Here is a 23,446-nt window from a genome sequence, read left to right as displayed (position 1 = left end):
GAGAAACCTCGAGCCTGCTGCCCTGCATTCAGATGAGTGTTTACATGGCTTCTCTACAAGAACTCACAACAATCTGCCCAATAACAAGTATGTAAACATTCTGAAATAGATCAAAGAGAACATCCAATAAAACTTCCTTTCATGCATCTCATGGCCAGGATAGGAAGCGAATGCCGAGTCAGTGACGTGCCTGACGTGGGGTAGTTCTGGTTCGTCATCAACGCGTCGTCAGTCAACTCACACTTTACATCAATCTCCCACAACGTTTCTCTCTGAAACCAAAACCTGAATTCAATGGATCATGTTCACGGAAATTTGACGATGCATAACCTTCCCGTCGAGCTCGTCACTCACATTCTTACATTCATCGACCCCAAAGCCGATCTACAAAGTCGCATCTACCAAGACCCTACAAAACTCTCGAGACCCGTGCCATCTAGGTCAAATACACCCTTAAAGAATGCTTCGCTAGTCTGTCGTCTCTGGAGAACTTCTCTGTTAAAACCTCTCTTTCGACATGTCGTCTGGTCTTTTTGGCGCTTCTACAAGCCAACTACACAAGACATCGTGTCCGAAATCGAGGTCTTGAGTTTCATACGTCGCAACAACTTGTCATCCACTGTCGAAAGTTTCACTATTCTGGTTGATGTTCCTCTGAAGTCTGGTCAAATTCAAAATGCCGATGATCAGTTCTGGGGAGTTTTGCCCCCTGCACAGCTTCAACCAGAGACACGTCCCTCCATGCACTGGTTCCAGTCTGTGCCAGACAATGAGGGCGACGGCGACCACGAAGAAATCAGACATGAAGAAATCAGACACAATGAAGACAGCGTGCAGGTCCATTGGGACAACAACTGGCTTTGGCACACCATATTCAACGTTGTAGATCCTTTGCGCATCACATTAATCAGCCCAATAGAAACCCTCGCCTCTTTTCTCAGCCGATCTGTTGATCTGTCGAGCAACTGGGCTTTCGATAGCACATACCATGTTCTATCGCTATCACGACCATCTCGTAGTCCCGGGAGCAAGAGAGGATCAGATCTGCTACCGTCACAGCAACCTGGACTGCGGGATCGTATCCCTTGCGACTTATTCCACATCAGGGACTGGCCCTCACTTCTCATCAACGAAGGATCCTTCGCACCTGTCTACTCCACCTACGAATTTTTTCACTACTCAGCACCAACTATTCTCCCTGCTATCTTTAACGATTCAGACCTTTCGTTCAGCGTCATGCGCGAAAACCTCAAATCGCTATCATACATTGCTACGTTCCCCCTTTCCCACCAGATCTCAGACTTTCTCATTCCTCACTGTCCACCCGTTGAGCACCTCTTTGTGCAGCTCATGCCCAAGGACCGCGACTTTTGGGAAAGCAGTAGTCTTGCAAAGGTCAATCTTTCCGATCTGTGGCTCGAGTGTGATACATCGTACGCCCTCCTCGTGCGTCAGTTGCTGCAACCTGTTCCCCAGCAGGGTTGGGAGAATTTGAGAGTATTTGAGTCGGGCGACAAGCCAGCAGAAGGTGTCTGGAGGATGAACACGTATGATGCTCAGATCAATGGCGTAAACGGGTGGAAGGAAGAGAGCGAGGGTGTTTTCGTCAAGAATGTTGCCCAAGACGACAGCCAAGAACAAGCTGCAGAAGATGAATTTTAAGGTTCCAAATCACCGCAAGAGGAATTTTGTTAACAATGATATTAGGGGCGCATCTCTCTTTCTTTTCTTTTCTTTTCTTTTCTTTTCTTTTCTTTCTTTGCTTCAGGCTATTTTTGCTTAACGTTATGTTGAATTTAGAATGATATGAACATGGATGATTACGATGACACGACTTTCTATTTGGATTGGCTAAAATCTAAATCTGATATGTTCTAATATCTGGGAGCTCTCGTATGAAATTTGTTTTTGATGATCTATTTATTGTGCCTTGCTGCCAATCATAAAGAGATGCAAGCTGAACAACGGTGCAACAGTGAGAATAGTAGTTAGAGCAGCAATGCCATAGGGCTTACCATCGATATTAAACCTGTATTTGTTTTGTAGCAGCCGACACTCCGAAAGAGCTGCACGCTTAATAGTAGATTCTAATAACTTAAAAGTAGTGTTAAGCGTGCAGCTCTTTCGGAGTGTCGGCTGCTACAAAACAAATACAAATAATAAAGATAAATTGATCCTTTAGCTGACAATCGAGAACACACTGAGGATTTACCAAGTTCAAGTAAATCCTTAGCCTGATCTTGGCTGCCAGCTAACCCAAGGATAAATTTCTCTTTATTATCATACAGGTTTTTGTATGTGATGTCTATCACTCGACATCCATCCGTCCAATACAGACTCCTGGTGGTGCTTCAGCCATAATAAACTGGCTGTACATGAAACCTAACCCAAAAATAAACGCCTCTACATGTGCCATGTAGTCTATATATATATCTGATCCAACAGGCAGTATATGGTGGCACGACACGAATCAACTGCCGTTACCTCTGCCATAACCGTTCCTTCAAACCTAAAACGCCGTGTAAACGCACTAAAACTTAGTCATCATCGCTATCAATGTCGCCGTCCTTGTCGCTGTCGGTGAAATCGGCAACGGGCTCCCTCGCCGCATGCTCCTTCATCTCACGGTAGGTGCTCCAAGTCAAGCCTAAGAAGGCTATGATAATCATCGCGCCTCCAACAATGGCGGCAAAACTCAACGGTTCCCCTGTTATCATCCAATCAACGATGGCGACAAGGAAAATGGTAAGGAGCGCAGCCACCGATGACAGGACAGGCGATGTCAGGGAAATAAGAACGAGGAATGAACCGCTGAAAGTAGCGTTGGAAAGAACAGCAAGAAGAATGAGCCAGCAGGTCGAAGCTTCGGGTATCTCGAACTTTTCGATGTTAAAGAAATCAAGGAGTGGAAGAGGAATCCAAAGGACCGTGAGTGTGAAAAGACCAATCAAGGATCCGAATGTGTTGGCAAAAATCATGCCTCGACCAGGAGAGCAGCCCTCAGGCGGACAAGCGTATCTCTTGTACAGGACCTCATAGAGGCCATAAAGAACGGAACCGATACCAATGACAAGGTTACCAAAGAACCTGTTACTGGCTTCGACGCTCTCGGCTCCCTCCTTAGTATCACCATAAGCAACGACGAGGACACCGCCGATAGCGATAAGAACAGCAACCGATTTATCGAGACGCAGTGGCTCGTGAAGTATCGGAACAGAGAAAACGTATGCGAAGAAGGCGGAGCAGTTGTAGATCGCCGTCAGATCCGAAGGCGTCGTTAAACTAACAGCAATGTACCAACTTAGCCCAGCGACGGTCAGGGCGCAGGTAATGATAGCGGTAAAGCGAACAAAATAACGAACGGGTCGGGCGCGGTGCTGGATCGATATGTGGAATACATCGAGAGTCTGCTTCTCAATCATGATGGCAGTAGTGCGCAATTGCTGCTTGTGTCTTTTCCAGAAGACGGGCCATGGCACATCACGCTTCTGGAAGCGCAGAATAAGGAGCTGAACTGGCCATAGTACAACCCAAGAACCGTGGGTGAAATACATCATACAATATGCTTTGTCCCAACCAAGGTCATGCTGGATATATGCGCTCAGTTCTGTCTGGACGCAAAATGCGACCAAACTGACAATGAGGAAGAACCCTGCGTACGTGTACCTCTGCTTGGTCGAATCTGCGGCAGCTTCGGCAACGGTTTGAGGGCTTCGGCTGCGCATTGTGGATCGTCGGCTCATACTTGGACGTCCCATCATCTCATTTGGATGATAGGGGAGATCATCCTCGCTGGACGCCCTTGATCCCTGGCTGGGTCGTCTCCCGGTATCGCTGGTAGGCGAATAGCCAGCGCGACCGCGCTCAGGGTCATCCTCCTTGAAAAGAAGGGGTTCACCAGACTTACCATCGCCGTGGCGATGGTAGTTTGGGCGACGAACGTCATTGGGATTCATATCGTCCAACTCCAACCCTTCACTGCCAATCTTTGATTTTGTCTTGGTGTTCTTGTTGCGATTGTGGCGTTTCGTGTCAAGATCGGAAGCGTCGCTCGGATGGTCGGCGGTGCCACGGGCGCCAACAGTTCTTGGTCTGGCAGTAGAGGATGAAGCTGGTTCGCATGTGGTGTCGTCACTGGATGAGGTGGAAGAATCCGAATCCGAATCTGAATCTAGGGATACTCGATCGCGACCTTGAAGGAGACTGGCCTCTTGTTCTCTGTTATTGCGGCGAGACATCGAGGATAAAAAGGGAGGGACCAGGGAAGTACAAGTATATAAATACAATAAAAGACAAAAGAGTGAAACGGTTTAGCTGGGATCAGCGACTGGACCGGGTGTTTCTGGATATGGGTTACCTGTCGAATCGAAGCTGTCGTATTGGATCTGTGGTATGTAAAGGTGGTGTTGAAAAGCAGCCATGGCTAGTCCAGGGCGGAGACAAGCGGGTCCCAAGACCCCATTTTACAGGGGCCAAACTCGCAAGGGACCAACAGCGCGGGGAATTGGATGGCACGGGGGAGACTAGGGGTGCCGCCATAGTTCAGTTGGTCTGCATGGGGGTTATCTTGACTTTTTATAGGCATTCATGGTGGTGAATAGAAATCACTAGAGAGGTTATCGCGGTTAGGATATCCTAGAAACCATGACTCGACCGTTGGAAATATTAACTTATAAACACTCATTTTAGAGATAAAATACTTTACAGAGGCTGAGGCTTATTTTGCATCAGATACTCACTACAAAAGTACTTTACTAGGAACCCATATATGCATGCACAATAACAGGTTTTGACATGTCTCTTAGATCTAACTAAGATCTGATTGCGTGCTACACTATCACCGAGATAACAATGCCTAATGCCAAGGGCGTCACACCAACGAAATGACGCCTTAAAAGTCATGTGCCATCTTACATTCTTCCCACGCGCCCCCAATCCCAAGACATACTCATATGCAGTATCACTGTCAGATTAGATAGTACCTACGGTACATGATAATACTGGAACTCATCAAGAATAGCACGTGAGTCTCGGTCAGACGATAGATATTACTGTCTACCTGCTCGCAATTTACTTGGCCGATGCCCCAAACAGAGCCTCGTGCACATCATAAGTATACTCCAACTCCCCGTGCCAGTAATTAGTCGTGTCTGCCTTGGAGTACAGCCAGGCCTGGTCAAGTGCCTCAACCACTTCGTCAGGAAGAGGGCCCTTCTCAAGGATCTCCAGGTTCTCCTCCAGCTGCTCCACCCTGGACATGCCGAGAATAATGCCATCGTTGCCGTCCTTGATCTTCAGCTTGGAGTGGTGAACCATCCATCGCAGCGCTGTCTCAAGCATACTCAATCCGTTCTTCTCCACGGCCTGCTCGATAACGTTAAGAGCCTTGAATGTGCTCTCTCTAAAGTAACGCTGTCGGTATGTGTTGCCGATACCAGACTGGTCAGAGAAGCGACCGCTTTCAGGCTCGATGTCCATCGACTTGATCTTGCCGGACAAAAGACCGCCAGCAATGGGGTTGTAAACAACAATATCAAGACCGTACCTTCTGCAGGCCACAAAGAGTTCTGCCTCGATAGAACGAGTGAGGCAGTTGTACATGCCCTGGTAAACTGTAGGTCGGACCCAGTTATTGTACTTGCAGGTCATGACAACCTCAGCAACCTCGTACGCGGTGAAGTTACTAATACCAAAGTTTACAAACTTTCCATCCTTGTGCAGCTTGTTGATAGCCTCAAGGGTCTCAGCAAAAGGAACACCACGATCAGGACGGTGGAGGTAGAGCAGCTATTTGTATCATGTTAGTGCTTGCTAGCTTATTATGGGTTTACAACTTACATCAATGCAGTCGGTTCCAAGCTCCTTCAGACTGGTATCAACTGACTCGATGACCTTGTCGTAGGTGTTTTCGCGAGGTTCCTTGGGATACTTGACCTTGGTATCGAGAGTGAGTCCCCTCTCTTTCCATTTGGTCTCTTTACCAGTCCATCCCTCTTGGTTTCCACCGACATACACACGTGCGGTGTCAATCTCACTGTAACCCTTGCTCTGGAAGACGTCAAGCGCCTTGTTGAAGGTCTCCGAGTCAAAGATACGAGCGTCGAGCTTCTCACTACCGGGAGGTCCAAAGGTCATAAGACCAAGGATAACGCGGGGCTTTACGCTTTGAGGTAGGAGAGGCATTGTGACAGTTGATGGTATTATTGATAATAATAGTTATCGGGAACTAGAGCTTAAAGGAGGACGCCAGGTTCTTTATAGTCACTCGAGAAAGGGTGTAGCATCGGAGATGTGACTCTAAACTCCAGCTCCCCCATTCATCATCGCGCCTTTTGGTCGACCCTCAAACTCACCCCACCAACAATTGCGGTTTCGGGCGGGGTACAGCACGTTTCGGTTGAAGTCAAACGAGCGTCACTACAAAGGATGGCTGAGGCACCTAGGATGTTTGTTTACTGGCTAGCAAGGATTGGTGGATTAATGCCATTGGATCATTGGTGAACGAGTGAAGTGAGTGAAAGAGGATCGGAAACTCAAGTGAGCTATCGGATAGCTTCATGACGTAGGCATTTCTCTATCGCTAAGCTACAGATATCTCGGGATGCAAAGCCGCATGGAAATGTACCACTTGAACCGATAAGAAGATATCGCGTCTCTTAAGATATCCGAACCAAAAAATAAGAACAGCTGCTATAACGCTCAATACCTATATGTCTATTCCTTTGTCCTGGCATCTACTCTCTAGATGGGTCTCACTGAGAGCTGTGGGGATTATCCAAGCATTTATTACCAGATATTAGTAAACATGAAATTCTTCTCATTTACCATTGAATGGTAATCTCTCACTCGAATTTATCATACATAATGGTTGAAATGTATCATATGTACTAAGGTTGTTAAACCAAGATTCTAACCCAGATTTCCTTCTTCCAAGTGGGATGGAAGACGTAATTGATAGTCCCCGATAGCGGGTTAAGCACAATCGGTTAATTATCGGCCAACATCCCGCAATTCAAACTCCAAAATCACAGCTTCGCGATTGGAGATTTCAAGATTCCGAATTGCCGTGTCGACATCCCACTTCCACCTGTGAATGCGACGTTTCAAACATGCTTTTGTAAGTATGAGCCACAAATCTTTAATACTTCGAATGTCAGCTAATCCTTCCAGTTCCTTCTTCACATAGACTAATCCATCATGAGGGCGCAATTGGCCCGCCATGCTCGACGGGTCCTCATCCAGCAAGTCCGATCCCCGTCTTGCGCCATCTATTCCACTCCCCTCCGCCGAACACGATTACCTAGAACAATAAACAATGGCTACTCACGGCGATACTTCCTCGAAGCCCTGTTCTCCAAAGCACCTCGAGAGATTCGCCAACCTGAATTCGAGCCAGGATGGCAGCAAATTATGATTTGGAGGAGTCGCATGCTCGACAACTTACGTCCCCCACCACCACAAGAGCTTGTTCAGGCCTGGAGGTCTTTTTTTGAAGGAAAACTCTCCAGTCGAAGGCCATTGAACGGTACTCAGGCAATGCAATGTAGTCGACTGCTTCCTTACCTCGTGGCACAACGTCAATTTCCATTTTCAGCAAAAATTGAGATCGCCGATGTTATCAATGCCCTCAACGTCCTCTGCAGACTTCGACCTCGCGAACGAACTACCGAACATCTTAACTTGGCCAACGCTCTTTGGACTGCCGTTGAAGATCCCCGGATGCACGAAAAACCCGGCTGGACGACTCGTGGCGGACTATGGTGCACATTTATCGAAGTGCTGTGTCTCTACGGTGGATCAAAAGAGGCTCTCCAAATGATATACGATAAAAAGGACGAGGTAATGCAGTACTGCGATAAGAAAACGAAAAACCCCATATTATGGATGTGTCAGGGATTGGCTCGAGAAGGTCACGAAGAGGATCTTGTCAACTTTGTCAATTGGGCGCAAGAAAATGGTTATCCTTTCGAAAAACATATTCAGCGTGTACTTGTCAACTTCTTTGCTGAGAGGGATCGGGTCGAGGAGACGAAGTACTGGTTTGAGAAGCCCATTCCATCTAGAACTCGCTCCAACCTCGTCATACCACTCGTCGCTCACTTCGCCGCCCGCAACAACCTGGAGGATTGGGCGGTTCCGTATTTCCTTGAAATCGGCGAAATGCTCAACAAAAAGCCAGAAAAGCATTACTGGGATAGCTTACTGCAGGCAATCCTTATCATCGGAAAAGGCCTGCCCGAAGTGGAAAAGATGATGTCCAGAATGGAAAGCTCGCACGAGTCCTTCAAGTCTAATACGGCCACCATCAACAGCCTTCTTCGAGCTGGACTTGAGTTGAAAGACATGTTGTTGGTCGAAGAGATTCTTTCGATTGCTGCAGACAAGGGTATTCCAATTGATGGTGAATCTCACCTCATTCTCATGGAGATGCGACTTGAAGCAGGCTACATACCTGGAGTTCATGCGGCGTACAAGAAAGTTACACATCATGAGCCCTGGCATGTTAAGCCTGATTTATGGTGGGACTTTGGCCGACTGGTAAACAATTTCATGATGACTCTCACTACCCAGACGACACCAAATTTCAAGCTCATTGGTGAAATAGTCGAAATGTGCGAGGAGAATCAAGTGCTCCTCGAGCCTAGCACGGTGGCTTCTCTATGCATTCGACTCTTGGAGAATGAGAAACATTATGAAGTGATGGACATTCTATCTGTTCACGCCTTCCAGTTCAGTGCTGCCGAGCGAGAAACTATCCAGGAGGCATTCACCAACTTCTGTACGGATCTTAAAACAAGCACGTCAAGAGCATGGAATGGATACCAGATCTTGCGACAATTCTTTCAGGATCTTAACTTTGACCATCGTGTCCAACTCATGGAGTCATTCTTTGACCGCAAGCGTCCAGACATGGCATCTCATGTTTTCGGTCATATGCGACAACATCGAAATAACGACTACCATCCCAACCGGGAGACATACATCACTTTCTTTGAGAGATTCTCAAGGTGTCCTGATGACGAGTCCTTAGAAATCGTTCATAACATGCTGAAAATGGATACGACAGTGGTACCCAACACTAAGCTCTACACTTCTCTCATGTTAGCCTACGCATCTTGCGGTAAGTCCAGTCAGGCAATGGACTTTTGGCAGTCAATCACAGCCTCTGCCGAAGGACCATCTTATGCCAGTCTGGAAGCAGTCTTTTGGGCACTTGAGCGCACACCCAGGGGTTCAATTCATTCCCATCTCATTTGGAAGCGAATTGAAAGCATGGAGGTAGACGTTCCTGGGTCGGTATATAATGCCTATGTCGGCGCTGTTGCTGGTAGCGGAGAGCTAGAAAAGGTTCAGGACATGCTCATAAGGATGAGCGTGGTGACAGGACATGAACCAGATGCAATGACGTGAGTTATCAACTACCGTTTTCCGTGATGACGAGACAGCTAACACCAAGTAGATTGGGCATTGCATTTAATGCTCTTCCAGGACAACAGCTACAAGCGGATTTGAAGGCGTGGGCTCAGGGGCGATATTCTGAGGCGTGGGCCGCTCTCGAGTCAAAAGGCAAGCGACTTAACCAGGATTCGCTGTGCCAATACAAGCTCAATAGAATATTAAGAGCTTGAAATGTACCAAAAATATGTCACATTAAAAGAAAGAGATGTGTTGGATGTTGACAATTGTATCAATATGTTACATAGAGGTTTGAGGCTGTTATACATAAGACCACAAAAATAATGATCATGACATCATCCCATTCAACAGAACGCCAGTGCAGGAACAACTCGTTTCCCGTTTGCTTTTTTCCTGTATATACGACTGGTCTACTTTCGGTGCGTGAAGAAATCCTCACGGAGCATTTCGGGATGGGCGTGCACGCTGGGGTAGATACCCATTCCCTGAACTCGGCGGACCATCTTGGCCACCTTGCGCTGGTTGACTGGTCGAAGGCGGGTGAGGTTGGAGTGGTTGATCATTCCAGATGATGATGTGAAATATTCGATGAGAGAGAAGTTCTTAGGGTCAATTAGCATCAGTGTATCATGTGTACATGCTGATATAAACGCACCTTGTACATGTCAAGAGGGTTGATGCCGAGCGCATCGATAACGTCGTTGTTCTTTACCGACTTCTTCCTCCACTTTTGCATCTCGATAGGGCTCAGATCATGAGGCGAGTAGACATCTCCTGCCTGCCATCGTCGAGGCATTTGCCTGAGGAAGTCGCCGGACATCTTCTGGTTCTTGAGGAAATCCATCTGGGCCGTCTTCTCCATTGTGTACGAGTTGTTCCGCGTCTTGTATCGCTCTATAAGTCTAGCAGCAGCATCTCCGCCACGCGATGGCTTGTACCCGTGCCCGCCACCACGGTTATTACTGCTACCGAGACTAGCAAGTCGGTGGTTATGACCTCCTGCAGAGGGGATGGCCTCGCGGGGAGCAGCAGCAGGGGCTGTTGTGGAAAAGGGTCGAATGACAGTTCGCACAATAGCCGAAGCTGTCGAGAGGGTTGGTAGTCTAGGAGGCATCGTGGACTGTTGTAATTGAAACCTGGGGATTCAACTTGGCGGTTACGAGGCTCTAGAGGCTAATTTTGGTGATGTTCAATCGTTGGAGGTTTTTTGACGGGGCGGAATGCGGCGGGGTGAATTCCGCGTCTCCACTCAGATTTTATCGTTGCAAATCCAACCTTTGAACTTTTGATAGTGGGACAGTAACTATTTACTCTACCAACAACGGCGACGACGCAAGCAAAAAAGGGCAACCAAGCGTCTAATAATAATTCATCTATAGCGAGTAGCGTCGAGAAACCGCAATCATGGTTCGAAAACTCAAGCATCACGAGTCGAAGCTTCTGCGAAAGACAGACTTCATCACATACAAAGGCGACAATGGCCATCGCGACAAGGCCGTCATGCGACGGTACATGATCCAGAAGCCCGAGGACTACCATAAGTATAACCGTCTCTGTGGTGTATGTGTTCCCATCTCAAGCGCATCAATTCTTGCTAACAATCGCAGTCTCTGCGCCAACTCGCCCATCGTCTATCCCTCCTTCCTCCCGAGAACGCAACCCGCCGCAAGCACGAGGAGCTTCTCCTCAACAAGCTCTACGATATGGGAGTTCTTTCATCCTCTTCAAAGCTTTCCGCCGTCGAGAACAGCGTCACCGTCAGCGCCTTTGCGCGCCGCCGACTTCCCGTCCTGATGACCAGGCTGCGCATGGCCGAGACTGTGCAGGCTGCGACCAAGATGATTGAGCAGGGACATGTGCGCGTGGGAACCGAGACGGTCACTGACCCGGCCTACCTGGTTACGAGAGGCATGGAGGACTTTGTGACATGGACTGTGGGCAGCAAGATCAAGAGGAACATCATGAAATACCGAGACCAACTTGATGATTTCGAGCTGCTGTAATTGAAGTGTCTTTGGGCATTGGCTGTTGAAAGGGTGAAAAGATGGGGAGGAAAATGCATTGGACGATCGGAGTTTGGGCGTCTTTGTATTGCGATCTTCTAAGGGCAACTACTATGATGAAGCTCAGAGTTTGAAGTAATGCTTCAATATTCGACAAAAGTTTGTCAAAGCTATGCATTTTATTTGTCTGTCTATAGTCAGAGCATAGTGGATGATAATAGTAGTTCAGCTTCAAGTACTGCGTTGCGTCTAAAGCTCTACCCCTAATGTTTCTCAATGTCATGCCTCATTACCAACGGAAAATCTCACGCAAATGGCGCCATTGAGGGGACGATATAAAAAATCTCCTGAGTCATATCGAACATATTGCCTTTGAAGAAAGAACAAGGCTCATAGGAGGCCATGTGTGATAATAAATACTGTTCTTGTTATAGAAGAGTCTACATCTAGAAAACGCATGGGGAAAGATGTTTAATAGCTCAGACAATCATATCAGATCTATTCTTATCTCTCTACCCTACCAATCATCTTTATATTACTATATGAATGAGTGTTAGCAACGAGACCTGACAATGTGACTGCCGGCCCCGCTCGGCTCCGTCTCCGGAACGCGGAAACCTTACAAAACGAGCCGAGTTCCGTGTGGGTGATCATGTTCAAAAGTCCCTTATATAAAGCAGCCCTCCTTCTTTTTCACATGTACGTTCGTATCTGAGTGTCTTATCTTCAAGATCAGTACCTATCATGGCAGTCCTTTCAACCCTCAAAGAGCTCGCTGAGCAGCTCATTGACCCTTATTTGTTTATGAGCATAGCCATACGTTTCCTCCCTGACACAATTCTTGAAGTTATCAGGAATAAAGATTTCCGTACGCTGTTCTCGCCATCTCGGTTCAAGGAGGCTTGGTTTGGGAACTTCTGGGCCTTTATAGGTCCTCAGGTGAAGGCCAACGCGGAGGCCAAAGTTATTCCACTACTCGAAGGACGTGTAAAGAATGGCCGCTGGGGGGATGAGGTTGTCGAGAGGCCCATCAACGGAGTTGTTCTTGAGATTGGTGCGGGGACCGGAATGTGGGCGGATGTGTTTGCCAAAGTCAACGTCGGCGTGAACACCGAGGAGGGCGATGATGGGGAACTCAGACGGAGAAAGGGAGAAGAGAGCGGTTTGACTCGTGTATACGGCATCGAACCCAACCCCAAGTCTGCGGCTACTCTACGACGACGGGTGAAGGAGATTGGGCTTGATGGCGTCTATGAGGTTGTCCCAGTGGGCATCGAGTCCATCAATGACCCCAAAGCGTGGGATGGCAGAATCGAGCCTGAAAGTGTTGACTGCATCGTCACTATTCTGTGCCTCTGCAGTATCCCTGAGCCTGAGAAGAACATCAAGCTTCTTTACCAAAGTCTCAAGAAAGGTGGTCGATGGTATGCGTATGAGCATGTGCGCATCGATGAGAGCAGGAGCTTCTTTTTGCGTGCCTATCAATGTGAGTCAATTATTTCCATTCTCGCCCGAGCAATTGCTGACATTGATCAGGGGTCACTGGACTCGTGTGGTCGCAAGTCATGGGTTCATGCCGAATCTGCCGGTCGACCGGCAAAACGTTGAGAGAAGCTGGGCCATGGGAGAAGATCGATCTAGCGCCACCAGTGGGAGAGGCAAGATTCCGTCTTCTTCCCCATGTCCTGGGAACACTGACAAAGTAGACATGCGAGAGTTTTGAGCTTTTGGGGGCTGAGCAACATGAAAAGAAAGAAAAAAAATGAGCTATGCATTATGAATATGAAGGGTATCAAATCGAAAGCATTAATGCCTTACAACTCATCATCGTCGTCGTCGTCTGACAGGAATATCGACATTCGTATACTGGATCCTGCGCCTTCCGTCTTGACTTTCTTCTCTTCTTCAACTTTTGTGCTGAAAATTTCAGTCTTGATGCTTTCCGTCTTCCAAATGTTCTCCTTGTTGTCCTTGACATCTTCGTCTTTGAAGGCAGAGCTGATATCCATTTTCTCGTCCTTGACTTCTTCCTTTGTACCTGGATTGCGCGCCTCATCCTTGGCAACATCTTTCACGTCCTCTTCCTTGATAATCCCCTCTTTGATGAGCTTGGCTTCTCTCTTCTTGTAGAACAGATCCAGACAATTCCGCCTTGCCTCCTGCGTCCAGCTTTCCACTACGAGTGCAAATTCTGTCGCGTTTGCGAAACCAAATTCCTTGGCCATCTCGCAAAATTGTCGCAACTTCGCCTCTTCGGGTGGGTTGTATATGCCGAATAGACCTTCACCACGCTCGTTACCAGGATCAGCAAAGAGGGCACTCTGTCCCTCTTGTGTAGAATACGAAGTCATGGCTGCCCGCCGCGAGAGTTGCTCTTCGATTTTGGACGATCCAATTACCTCACTGTTGTCGTGTGTATACTCGACACCGGCAGAAGTGAGGATGGCTTGTATCGCATCGCTCTTGGGCTTTTTGGCCTTTTTAGAATCCAGCATCCGCTGCTGGTTCTCCACCGTCAGAAGCGAGGCAAGTTGACTCATGCCACCGTCTTCGGCATCCGGCGCTTCGTTCTTGATAACACCAAGGTCCTCTTCATCCTTGGCTGCCTTCTCCATATCGACGTCAACAAGATGCACGCCCGCTTTGGCCTCGGCAATATTGGTTTTATTGACGATGTCTTGGAGTAGGCCACTATCGTTGTGATATGTAAAGATGTTGGCAAGCCCAAAAATCTCACCCTTGCGGTCTGTGTCCTGCTGAACACCCTTGAAGTAACGGCGCTCGGATGATGCAGTGTAGCCAATGTTCGCTTGCTGTTGCTTGTAAATTTGCCGCGCGTAGACAATTTCTTCAACTGTGCCGAGCGAGATAAGACGAAAGACTTCGACGTCGCGAGTCTGACCAATACGGTAGGCTCGATCTTGTGCTTGAAGATCGTAAGACGGGTTCCAGTGAGGGTCGATGATAACGACCTTGTTCGCAGATGTGATATTGAGACCAACGCCTCCGGCTTTGGTCGATATGAGAAAAACAAATTGTGTTGGGTCAGAGTTGAATGTGTCAACAACCTCCTGGCGTGCTTCGTAACTCAATGAGCCATCCAAATAACTGACAGTGTAGCTCGTATTGGTGAAGAGATGCTGCAGAATACGCAGAAGCCGCACGCTGTGAGAAAATACCAACACTTTATCACCATTGGTATGCCAGAACTTGAGCAGTTTCTTCAAAACCTTCCATTTTCCACAGAATTCGGGGTTCACCAGGTTCTTGATCCGGTCCCTGTTGTCGTAAATGTATTTCCAGGTATCTGGCAAACAAGTTCGAAGTGTTTTCATATCTGTGTCGTGTTTTGCTTCTAGGTCAGTCGTCTGAGGCACGAGAAGAGTCAGATGGTTGGCAAGCTTTTGCAGAACCATCATGTTGGGAAAGACTATGTTCTGCCATCGCCTGCCGTCAGAAAGAAAGCTATTACAACACCATCCTTTCTTCTTGCCTCCACAGCATGGCTCTGAAAGAGTTCGAATGAGTTCGATATCTGCACTGTTGAGGAACTTCTCGTAAGCGTCCCGTTGAAAATCCGTCAAGGGGCAAAAGACGACTCGATCTGTCTTCTTGGGTAATTGATGTGCTATGATAGTTTTCATTCGCCGAAGGAAGTATTGAGGTAGAAGATTGTGGACCAGTTTGTCGGCTGTTGTCCTCGCCAGACTGAGTTGGGCTCCGGTTGCATCATGAGACTGTCCAACTGTCAGTGGCTTAGTTACCGTCTGCGTCCATTCAGGAAGGGTCCCAAAGTGGCCAGGGTTGGTCCAGTCTAGGAGCGTCCAGAGTTCTTCGTATCGGTTCTGGATTGCCGTGCCAGTCAAACCGATACGACAAAGTGCATTGATCTCATTCAGAGCCTTGGTAGTCTCTGAGGACCTGTCTTTCAACCTATGGCATTCGTCGGCGATCACTGCGTCCCATTGGACCAAGTTGATGGAACTCCGACTGTTCTTGTATGTGTCATAAGTGGTGATCATAATCTCGACTCGACCCGCACGAGCAGTACTCAGAGCATCCTCTTTGTTGGCTCCATGAAACAGGTCGGTATGCCACCAGCCCCACCGATCCAACTCATTCTTCCAATTCATAATCAGAGATCCAGGGCATATAATCAGTACTCTCGGGTACCATCGATCAGGGTACTGACGAATCTGCCGTAGTCGTTTGGCGTCACGTTCGTCACCAGTCTTACCAAATGCAACAGTCAAAAAAGCCGCCACTTGCACTGTTTTGCCAAGACCCATGTCATCTCCCAGTATACCACCTTCTTGGTAGACAAATTTCCTGTGAAGGAATGATGCACCAGCAACTTGGTAGTCTCGAAGGTACTGCGCGATAGATGCCGGGATGAGGCCTGCGGATTGAGGCAGTTCAATGTCCTTGTACGGTCGTGAAGGCTTGATACCACTACTCTCGGAGAATTTTGGTCGCTCTTCTAATTCTCTGAGTCGTCCTGTCTCTTCAAAATGAATATCAGAGTAGTCTGGTGGTACCATCAAAGCAGCGTCATGGTGGAGTTTCCTCTTATTGTCAAACTGCTGCCTGCGCTCGATGAGATATTCAGGTATGTCTACCAATTCAAAATTCTCCTCAGGAACTTCGCTTTTTGCATCAGCATTTTTTTCTCCTTTCTTCCGTGTAGACTTTCGTTTGGCACGGCGCTTTTTTTGCTTAGTAGGTAGATCATCCTCATCGCCTGTCCACCCAACCTTCTCTTCGATTTCGGTTTCATGTTTCCTTTTCTGTGCCGATTTTGAAGGAGTAGGGCTGTTCAAGCCGGGCTCCGAAGCCGTGTCATCATCGTCAAGTATTTCTATTACTTCTGGCTGTGTTAGAGGCATGTCGGAGGGTGAGAGTGATGGTTTAAGTGCATGGTTCGTGAAACGCGTAGTGACGCGGTCCAATGGTGATGTAGGGAGCGAAAGCACGTGATTATCTATTAAACTCTCATGAGGCTTTAACAAAGGGAATTTAGTTATGCAACAAAAGTTAATTCACGTTTAAAAATAAGTACATGAACATCTTCTTTCCATCTCGAATATTTAGTACTAATGTATTTCGTACGTACTTAATAACATGCATAAAGAAAGACTCCACATTCGCATTAATCTGAAATCAAACAACAAACTGCACCGCCACAAGATCCGCTGCAAGCAAGTGCTACGCTGGCAAATTCAAATGATCCTATCGCCAATCGAAAACTTTGAATCCTTCAGAGATGTCTCAATCATTGAAGTACCAACGAAAGATTGATTGCGATTTTGTAGCTAGAAGCCCTCAAATGCATGCACTTTGGCGTCCTAACCCTTTGCATCAGTACAAGGTTTAAGTTGACAGGACCTTAATTCCTGATAGTGATCAATGGAAAAGGTTATCCGTCTACATGAAGACACCCATGTCGCTCATCTGCCGATAGTTACGAGGCGGGTCTGCCAAGAAGCCTGGGTCACATCAGTCAGACAGAAATACAATCACCGTGTTGCAAACAACAAAAGACAATAAAATTTAGATGTCAAGGAAACGTTGGATTGACGGGTATCGAATTAATTACTAAAAAGCCCAATGCATTATGCCTTGAGAGCCAATCCAGCATGCGCCTCCATCCGCAAATAAACAAAGAAAATAAGGAACTGGTATCGCATCGCGTCCATGCCTGTCATAAAATCGGCGTCCAAACTCGTAAGCGCGGATCACCGGCGTAAGGTATCAAAGCGAAGCCAAGGTTGCGCAAACAGAAACACAAAACTTCCGGGCGAATGCGCGTACCCGGTTGACACGGCAGTCATTGGTGTCTTGGCTGTCAGACAGAATGTCGCTTGGTCCAGGACAACCGATGGCTGACCAGTTGTTGTCGGTTGTTGGGAAGCGGGGTACTCATTAAGCCATTTGGGATGCGCTGTAGCCCTGAGAAGTCAAGTGCGGTAAGGCTTAGTACTTCAGGATGATGTATAGAGCGTGGATAATACCGGGAATGTAACCTGAGGGCGAGTTAGTCAACTGCTGAGCAACACGTGTATATAGATAGTTTTGAGTGCCAGCGTGGGCCTGCGCCGGAGGGATCGGGTGCAAGGGTTGAATTGATAAGTGACTTACCCAGAATGGTGAGGAGGATGTTGATGAAGAAGTCGGCACCACAACCGCGCTCGAGGAAGACACCAACGGGAGGAAGGATGATGGCAAGGATGATCTTGCAGATGTCGCTGGAGGAGATGTTAGTATATGTTGTGATGCTTCCAGTTTCTGTGCCTGTGTTCTGAACAGCTCGAGAAGACCATCCTGCGATATCTTGCGACAGCGTTGACTGCGGATCGCTCGGGATGACGTCGTCGTTCAGTCGAGAATACTGCAAGAAGTCGGCTTACCTAGCGGTGAAAGGCATGTTGTCGGTTGTGAAGACGAGGAATTACTCGAAAATGTGTGATTTGGTAGTAGTTGGAAAGTTGTTTAGGAACTTTGTTAGGCTTTGGGTTGTTATAGGATGGGAGAAAAGGTTTGGTAAGTTGGAGGGAACCAGAGTCTTTTATACAGACTCGGTCATCGACGGACCAAGCATGGCATAACATCACATCACATCACACACCCAAACCTAAGGAAGGTACGGTAGGTACTGTACCTGCTAATCACAGTTTCCAACTTTCCTTGACCAAGCAACGGCAAGAGTGTCCGCGCAACCTCAACCGCATCTGCACTCTGGGCACTGCGTCATCGACCTAGCAAGGATGTGGCAAGCCACAGGGACAACATCTCGCTACGAGCCAGTCGTAGGCCAAGCAAACGCTGCCCTGCTTGGTCAATTTTAACCGCCTGACCTGAAGTAGGTACAGAAGCTAGAAGGTACAGCAAGCTCGAGTGAGGTCGGGCTAGCCCGGCCCCCCCAGTCATGTTGTATTAGTCGCAGATTTGACAGGGGATGTTAGGACTACGTCATGAGGCGCATGTCTTGATGTGGCTGGGGCAAACTATTCACCAACGATAACAAGGTCGAACCACCACCAAAGCATGCGATAAACGAAAGGATTCGTCAATCGATATTCGTTGATCTTTGTGGCTGGGTTTTCGGAAATTTTGGTCTTCTGACGCCAATTTAGACCTCGAGTCTTGATATTCATCTCAATTAACCATTCTCGCATTCAATTACAGTCTTTGCATGAGCCTCAGCCTCTTAGACATCGTAAGCGATGTGTCAAGTCGTTGCAGATTGTTGAGATATGCAGTGTGCCTGATAACAAGATTACCTGACACACTATTGTCGTAATGAGTACGTTACTGGGTAAACTGGCTTTGAGTACCACCACAAGATCAAAGATGCCGAGACTACCGACACCCAAGACTTAGCGGCAAGGTCAATTCAACATGCCCTGCCAAAAAAGGAAACATGATTGCTACTGGACTTCTCTCTTGCCATGCTTCTTTCAGCCTTCCTTGCTGTCGGTGCCCACTGAAAATTCTTCCTGATTTTTTTTAGGCGTGGCTTGTCAAGTCTTTCACTAATTTCAGCTTGGCTCTTGGCTCTTGGCTCGGTTAATGCTGAATTGTTCAGTCTTTTGCATGTTTCAAAAACACTTGAGGCTACGAATACGCGTCAGTGCCAAGCATCTACTCAAGTCCCAAGTCCTTGCATCGCGGCCTCACCGGCACTCAAGTGGAGGGCCAAGAGGGAACAGCTCGGCAGCCCCCTTTTAGCAAGTCTAGATTCGTCTTTGCATCTGCTAGAGGAATACACTAAGCATAGAGGCAAGTTGTTCGTTGTAAACGACGTGATAGAAATGATCCCATCTCAAAGCCTAAACTTGACGTTATGATATCAGCAGAGAGAAGGATGATATCAGCGTCAGCACATGGAATCTGGGGTCATAAAGTTTGGAACCAACCCTAGATGCAGGGCTACGGAGCGTAGGTACGGTTCGCCCAATAAAGATTAGTCCTGCTCTTGATCTTATCCAGGCAAGGATCATTCTACTGTAAAATTCTACGCTAAGCAGCCACAGCCATATTACAGCACGGGCGAATGCGAACTTCATAAAGCATCAACCACATAGTATCTAGCTGCTGCTTGAAGAATCATGCCTTTGGCATCCGCGTATAGTCTAGTTATTAAACGAAGTCACACTTTGTTACTTTTCCTTCGTCCAGTAGTGCGGTGAACCTTTCAACTAATTATAATGCTCTTTGCAACTTATACTTAAGCTACTTTCCCCTCTTAGGGCTGGATAATAACTCCAGCTTTAGTCTCTTTGCTCTTTCTTCACTTTCGGGGTCAACACCAACCCGGTCTGGGCGCCATCGCCACAAGTCTCGCAAATTCCATCTAGCTTCCCTTCTATCATCAGGACGACATACCTGTCTACGTTGACAAAATTCTCGAAAGAATGTCTGGAGCCAGCTGTGGAATTGAAAAGTGATTCGGGGCTGCCTGGATGAGGACTGATGATCCAATTATAGCCATGCACTGTAATATAAGCTTAATTCACGCGTCGTCGCGCACATTCGATTCCTATGGCCCTACCTTCAGCATCCCAGCAGAGCCTCATTAACACTGATCAGCTCTTAAATATAGCATCAACCGTTGATAGGGACTGACCTATCGGGAAGAGTGAATTTCCCCCGTGGCAAGCTCCGGAAGGATGTACCTGAGAAACTCTTATGTTGCATGATGCCCCTGGCTAGTCTGTGTGTCTGTAGGGTTATATGCTGGATCTCGTTGAATAGTTCTCGAACCCCAGCTGCCTGTTCTTCACTCCGAGGTTTTTGAGTTCATACATGAAGTGTCGGGATAGTCAGTGTCTTTCAAATGGATTGAAGGAGCTTGATATGATATCTCACTTGCATACTTTGAAAATCGGTCCTCCTTGGGCGGGAAGCTTCAACAAATATGATGTGTGGGCCTACAGGAATGGCGAATGGCACAACAGTCACTTACAGGTATACTCTTCTAGATCTAATTAACGTTTTCTTAGCTCTTTATTACTTACCACTGCGAAACGCAGTTATGTTGTACAAGTTCATCAGTAGAGCATATCAGGCGACTACTAACTAACCTGCGTATTATCTGTTTCGCAACAAACCCTCTCTCCTTGAACAGAACTCTCTAGAAAGTGTACGTCCCCAAAAGATTGTACTGCTTTGGAATATGAGGTTCAGTCGATCGTCGCAGGTTTGTTACATAACGCGCCAAACCACTGCTTCTCGCGAGGGCAATTGCTCAGTATGTCCTGATCTCATTAGAATGGGATTCAGAATATGGCCAACACCAATGCAAAAATTACCTAGGCGTATCCCTTATCTTGCTGATCTTGGATCTGGGTACACACTCCATTCTCATCAGCTTGAGCTGCCCAGTCGGATCGATAAGGCCCCTGGTGGAGGAAAGGTCCCAAGCAAAAGCAGGGACTCTCACTGCTATCTGTGTTTAGGTTTTAATATCACCAACATGACGCCGGTTGACTGCACGTCCTTTTTAAAGCGATTGTGTAAGCAGTTTGCACAGCGATCGATACCTTTGATTGACCACCGTTTTTGTCATGACGCAGAGCAAAACCTGGACCGGCCCAAGGAGTTCGGGCGAAGAGCGGGCAGCAAATTATAATCGAGGATGTAAAACCTTGTTGCACTGGAAATACCATGATGAATGCCTACCAACCGTGTATTCTCAGCGAGTGACTAATTCTGCGGCCACAAATCATAACAAACCGATGTCGCAAGGAAAGGGGGAACACACTCATGCGTACGCAGAAGGCCTCAAGACTCTATAAATTCGATAAGAAAAACATGTACTTCAATTTCTTTGCTCTCCCTCAACTCACACCATCCGTCTTACTCAGCCAACTCTTTTGTAACAAGCACTCCAACGTGTAATAACGATCATGGCCGGAAAAAAGATTCTGATCCTTGGAAGCGGTATGGTTGCAAAGCCATGCGTCGACTACCTGCTCCGGAGTCCAAACAACACCCTCACAGTTGGTTAGTATTCCTCTTGTCGCCATATTTAGTCTGCTGTGCTTACAATCTGTACACCAGCCTGCCGCACTCTTTCCTCTGCCCAGAAAGTTGTCGCAGTACATTAAGAGATATCTTGTACCGGCCAATTAGATGTTAGACTGTGATATTGCAACTCTAGGTTTCAGCTACAGTCTGTGTAAATGCCTAGCTTACTCGAAGAGTGGGCTTGCTTAGCGACGTGGTTAGTCGGCATTGTAGCAGCTTGTACTATGTAGGTAGTTGAAGGTTATATTTTTGTGAACAGCGCACTATCCGCCAAGCCATGATCATATGAAGCTCATCGTCTTCCAGAACCTATGTACAGTACCTAAGATACGAATGTCACGAAGAGGTATGACGGTCCAGCCATCGGAGAAGGACACCGAGTGTAGTTCCAGGCACGACGGGGATGAATCCCCTTGGCACACGACAACGACTTGACTTGTCATACGTAATGGGAGGGTGACCCGGGTAGATCCCGGATCGTGAATCTGCAGGGCATCTAGCATCCTTCATCTCTCGTATAGATTGAGGGTTGACGGGATCAGTGACTGGTTGCCGATGACGAGAAAAGCTCATCCCTACAGCATTCTCACACGTCGATACGACAGACTGTGATCCAATGAGTCTCGGAGAACATAATTGCAAAGATGAAGTAGGTGTCGATCTAGTTCACATATAGTAGGGCGGAATAATCTCGAACCTGACGCTCGATAGAGAAATCTCAGGCATTCATAAGGTCTAGCATTATATATTTTAATCCCTGTGATGACAGGCGATATTGTTATGTCAAGGACTTTATCTCATAATTATTCAGCACATCTGCAACCCTGAACGTGGATCCAAACCTAACCCAGCTATTATGCAGACGTAGGGTAGGCTTAGTGGCAACTCTAATGAACCAATATCTCATTCCTCCTTAAGCTCAGGAGTAACGGCCCAGCGCCTTCCATAAAAGACAGTGCCCAGAAGCTGAGAGCCAACGATGTATCCAAGGTAGGCTCCAACAACAATCGTAACGGGCCACTTCTGCCACTCACGATCCCAGTCGAGAGGGATAGGAACGGCTCCAAGCCACGCTCCAACCACTGTTCCGAGAAAGCCGCCAAATGTCTGATCGAAAGGAGCAGACACGCCAACAACAGCCTGTAGGGGAACGGGATCGGATCCGCGAACGTAGAAGACTGGGTATATCGCGAGGACGGCAATGTGAGCGCAGCACAAGAATGTGTGGGGAGCGTGAGTAAGGAACGGCGCGCCGAAAAGGACGAGTAGAATATGGAGGGCGGGCGTCAGGATGAGTGCCAGAAGCAAAGAAATAACAGCGGTCTAAGCCAATGATGTTAGTTTTGCAAATTGTATACATATATTCAATCACTCACAGGGAAAGACTTTGCTTCCCTCCCGTCAGACTTCTTCTTTTCACCGGGACGCGGCTTCTTAGATGACAATGAAGATCCCGCTGGAGGAAGACTCAGCATCAAGTAGACTGCCTGAACAGCAGCAACTACGGGAAGACCAGTCTGAAGGGTCGTGACAGGGTCGGCCACCAGGGCATCGAACCGCCAGTAGAACAAGCCAGCTAGGAGTACCGAATGGGCAATTGATGCTGGCAGAGCGATGGGAGAATTGACGAGAGGAATCGCGGGAACATCGGCCTTGGGCGCGGGCTGCTGCTGGGCGGGCCCGCTCTTGATGAGAGTCGTGGACATGGTGACAGGATCGACAAGAGGCATTGACTGATTTGTAAAGGAGTGTCTTGAGCAATTGCTCGTTCGTTCGGGCGTGCGTGGTTGCTCGTCTCGTCTTGTCGCGATCACCGATTGACTGGGGGTTTATCTCTAACAGGGTGCTTTAGCTTAGCTGGACTTGACAGCTTGAACTTGCTGGGGTCGAGACTGTCACTGTCACGTTTTGAGTCACATGATTTAGAGTCCGTCCTTCGGCCCCGAGATCCACTTTGCTCCGTGATTGTACTCCGGCTGTCTCTTGAACTGGGTCCA

At 47.7% G+C, this 23,446-nt stretch overlaps 9 protein-coding genes across 9 annotated transcripts; 4 read left to right on the top strand and 5 right to left on the bottom strand.

Annotated features, from left to right (window-relative positions):
* The first annotated feature begins 230 nt into the window (after nucleotides 1-230).
* Nucleotides 231-1,749, top strand: EDB82DRAFT_483400 (uncharacterized protein). Its single transcript, XM_025731877.2, has one exon. The coding sequence runs from the start codon at nucleotides 295-297 to the stop codon at nucleotides 1,660-1,662; it is 1,368 nt and encodes a 455-aa protein (XP_025590858.2). The 5' UTR covers nucleotides 231-294; the 3' UTR covers nucleotides 1,663-1,749.
* A 788-nt stretch (nucleotides 1,750-2,537) lies between these two features.
* On the bottom strand, nucleotides 2,538-6,183 carry EDB82DRAFT_542883 (NADP-dependent oxidoreductase domain-containing protein; the record flags this gene model as incomplete). Its single annotated transcript, XM_025731879.2, has 6 exons — nucleotides 2,538-4,218; nucleotides 4,494-4,566; nucleotides 4,779-4,811; nucleotides 4,881-4,963; nucleotides 5,075-5,787; nucleotides 5,839-6,183. 6 exons carry the CDS (start codon nucleotides 6,181-6,183, stop codon nucleotides 2,538-2,540), a joined length of 2,928 nt encoding a protein of 975 aa, XP_025590860.2.
* Nucleotides 6,184-7,047: 864 nt separating this feature from the next.
* Nucleotides 7,048-9,667, top strand: EDB82DRAFT_483394 (uncharacterized protein). The gene is made up of 3 exons (XM_025731880.2): nucleotides 7,048-7,117; nucleotides 7,171-9,407; nucleotides 9,461-9,667. Exons 2-3 carry the CDS (start codon nucleotides 7,198-7,200, stop codon nucleotides 9,627-9,629), a joined length of 2,379 nt encoding a protein of 792 aa, XP_025590861.1. The 5' UTR covers nucleotides 7,048-7,117; nucleotides 7,171-7,197; the 3' UTR covers nucleotides 9,630-9,667.
* On the bottom strand, nucleotides 9,668-10,590 carry EDB82DRAFT_483391 (ribosomal protein S18). The gene is made up of 2 exons (XM_025731881.2): nucleotides 10,073-10,590; nucleotides 9,668-10,019 (listed from the first exon to the last, which is right to left on the bottom strand). Exons 1-2 carry the CDS (start codon nucleotides 10,529-10,531, stop codon nucleotides 9,828-9,830), a joined length of 651 nt encoding a protein of 216 aa, XP_025590862.1. The 5' UTR covers nucleotides 10,532-10,590; the 3' UTR covers nucleotides 9,668-9,827.
* A 123-nt stretch (nucleotides 10,591-10,713) lies between these two features.
* EDB82DRAFT_483390 (uncharacterized protein) lies at nucleotides 10,714-11,919 on the top strand. Its single transcript, XM_025731882.2, has 2 exons — nucleotides 10,714-10,977; nucleotides 11,025-11,919. The coding sequence occupies exons 1-2, from the start codon at nucleotides 10,822-10,824 to the stop codon at nucleotides 11,418-11,420; spliced, it is 552 nt and encodes a 183-aa protein (XP_025590863.1). The 5' UTR covers nucleotides 10,714-10,821; the 3' UTR covers nucleotides 11,421-11,919.
* Nucleotides 11,910-13,180, top strand: EDB82DRAFT_13563 (S-adenosyl-L-methionine-dependent methyltransferase). The gene is made up of 2 exons (XM_025731883.2): nucleotides 11,910-12,906; nucleotides 12,957-13,180. Exons 1-2 carry the CDS (start codon nucleotides 12,165-12,167, stop codon nucleotides 13,124-13,126), a joined length of 912 nt encoding a protein of 303 aa, XP_025590864.1. The 5' UTR covers nucleotides 11,910-12,164; the 3' UTR covers nucleotides 13,127-13,180.
* On the bottom strand, nucleotides 13,132-16,471 carry EDB82DRAFT_13390 (P-loop containing nucleoside triphosphate hydrolase protein). Its single transcript, XM_025731884.2, has one exon. The coding sequence runs from the start codon at nucleotides 16,304-16,306 to the stop codon at nucleotides 13,235-13,237; it is 3,072 nt and encodes a 1,023-aa protein (XP_025590865.1). The 5' UTR covers nucleotides 16,307-16,471; the 3' UTR covers nucleotides 13,132-13,234.
* A 922-nt stretch (nucleotides 16,472-17,393) lies between these two features.
* On the bottom strand, nucleotides 17,394-17,676 carry EDB82DRAFT_420991 (uncharacterized protein; the record flags this gene model as incomplete). Its single annotated transcript, XM_025731885.2, has 2 exons — nucleotides 17,394-17,443; nucleotides 17,559-17,676. Coding segments are annotated over 2 exons (168 nt in total), but the record flags the coding sequence as incomplete, so codon positions are not given.
* Nucleotides 17,677-22,352: 4,676 nt separating this feature from the next.
* EDB82DRAFT_519380 (glycosylphosphatidylinositol anchor biosynthesis protein 11) lies at nucleotides 22,353-23,155 on the bottom strand (the record flags this gene model as incomplete). Its single annotated transcript, XM_025731886.1, has 2 exons — nucleotides 22,353-22,772; nucleotides 22,826-23,155. The coding sequence occupies 2 exons, from the start codon at nucleotides 23,153-23,155 to the stop codon at nucleotides 22,353-22,355; spliced, it is 750 nt and encodes a 249-aa protein (XP_025590867.1).
* Nucleotides 23,156-23,446: the final 291 nt, after the last annotated feature.

Source organism: Fusarium venenatum, assembly GCF_020744135.1.
Source record: "Fusarium venenatum strain MPI-CAGE-CH-0201 chromosome Unknown EDB82scaffold_1, whole genome shotgun sequence".
Taxonomy (NCBI): Eukaryota; Fungi; Ascomycota; class Sordariomycetes; order Hypocreales; family Nectriaceae; genus Fusarium; species Fusarium venenatum.
This window is presented reverse-complemented; position numbering and strand designations above follow the sequence as displayed.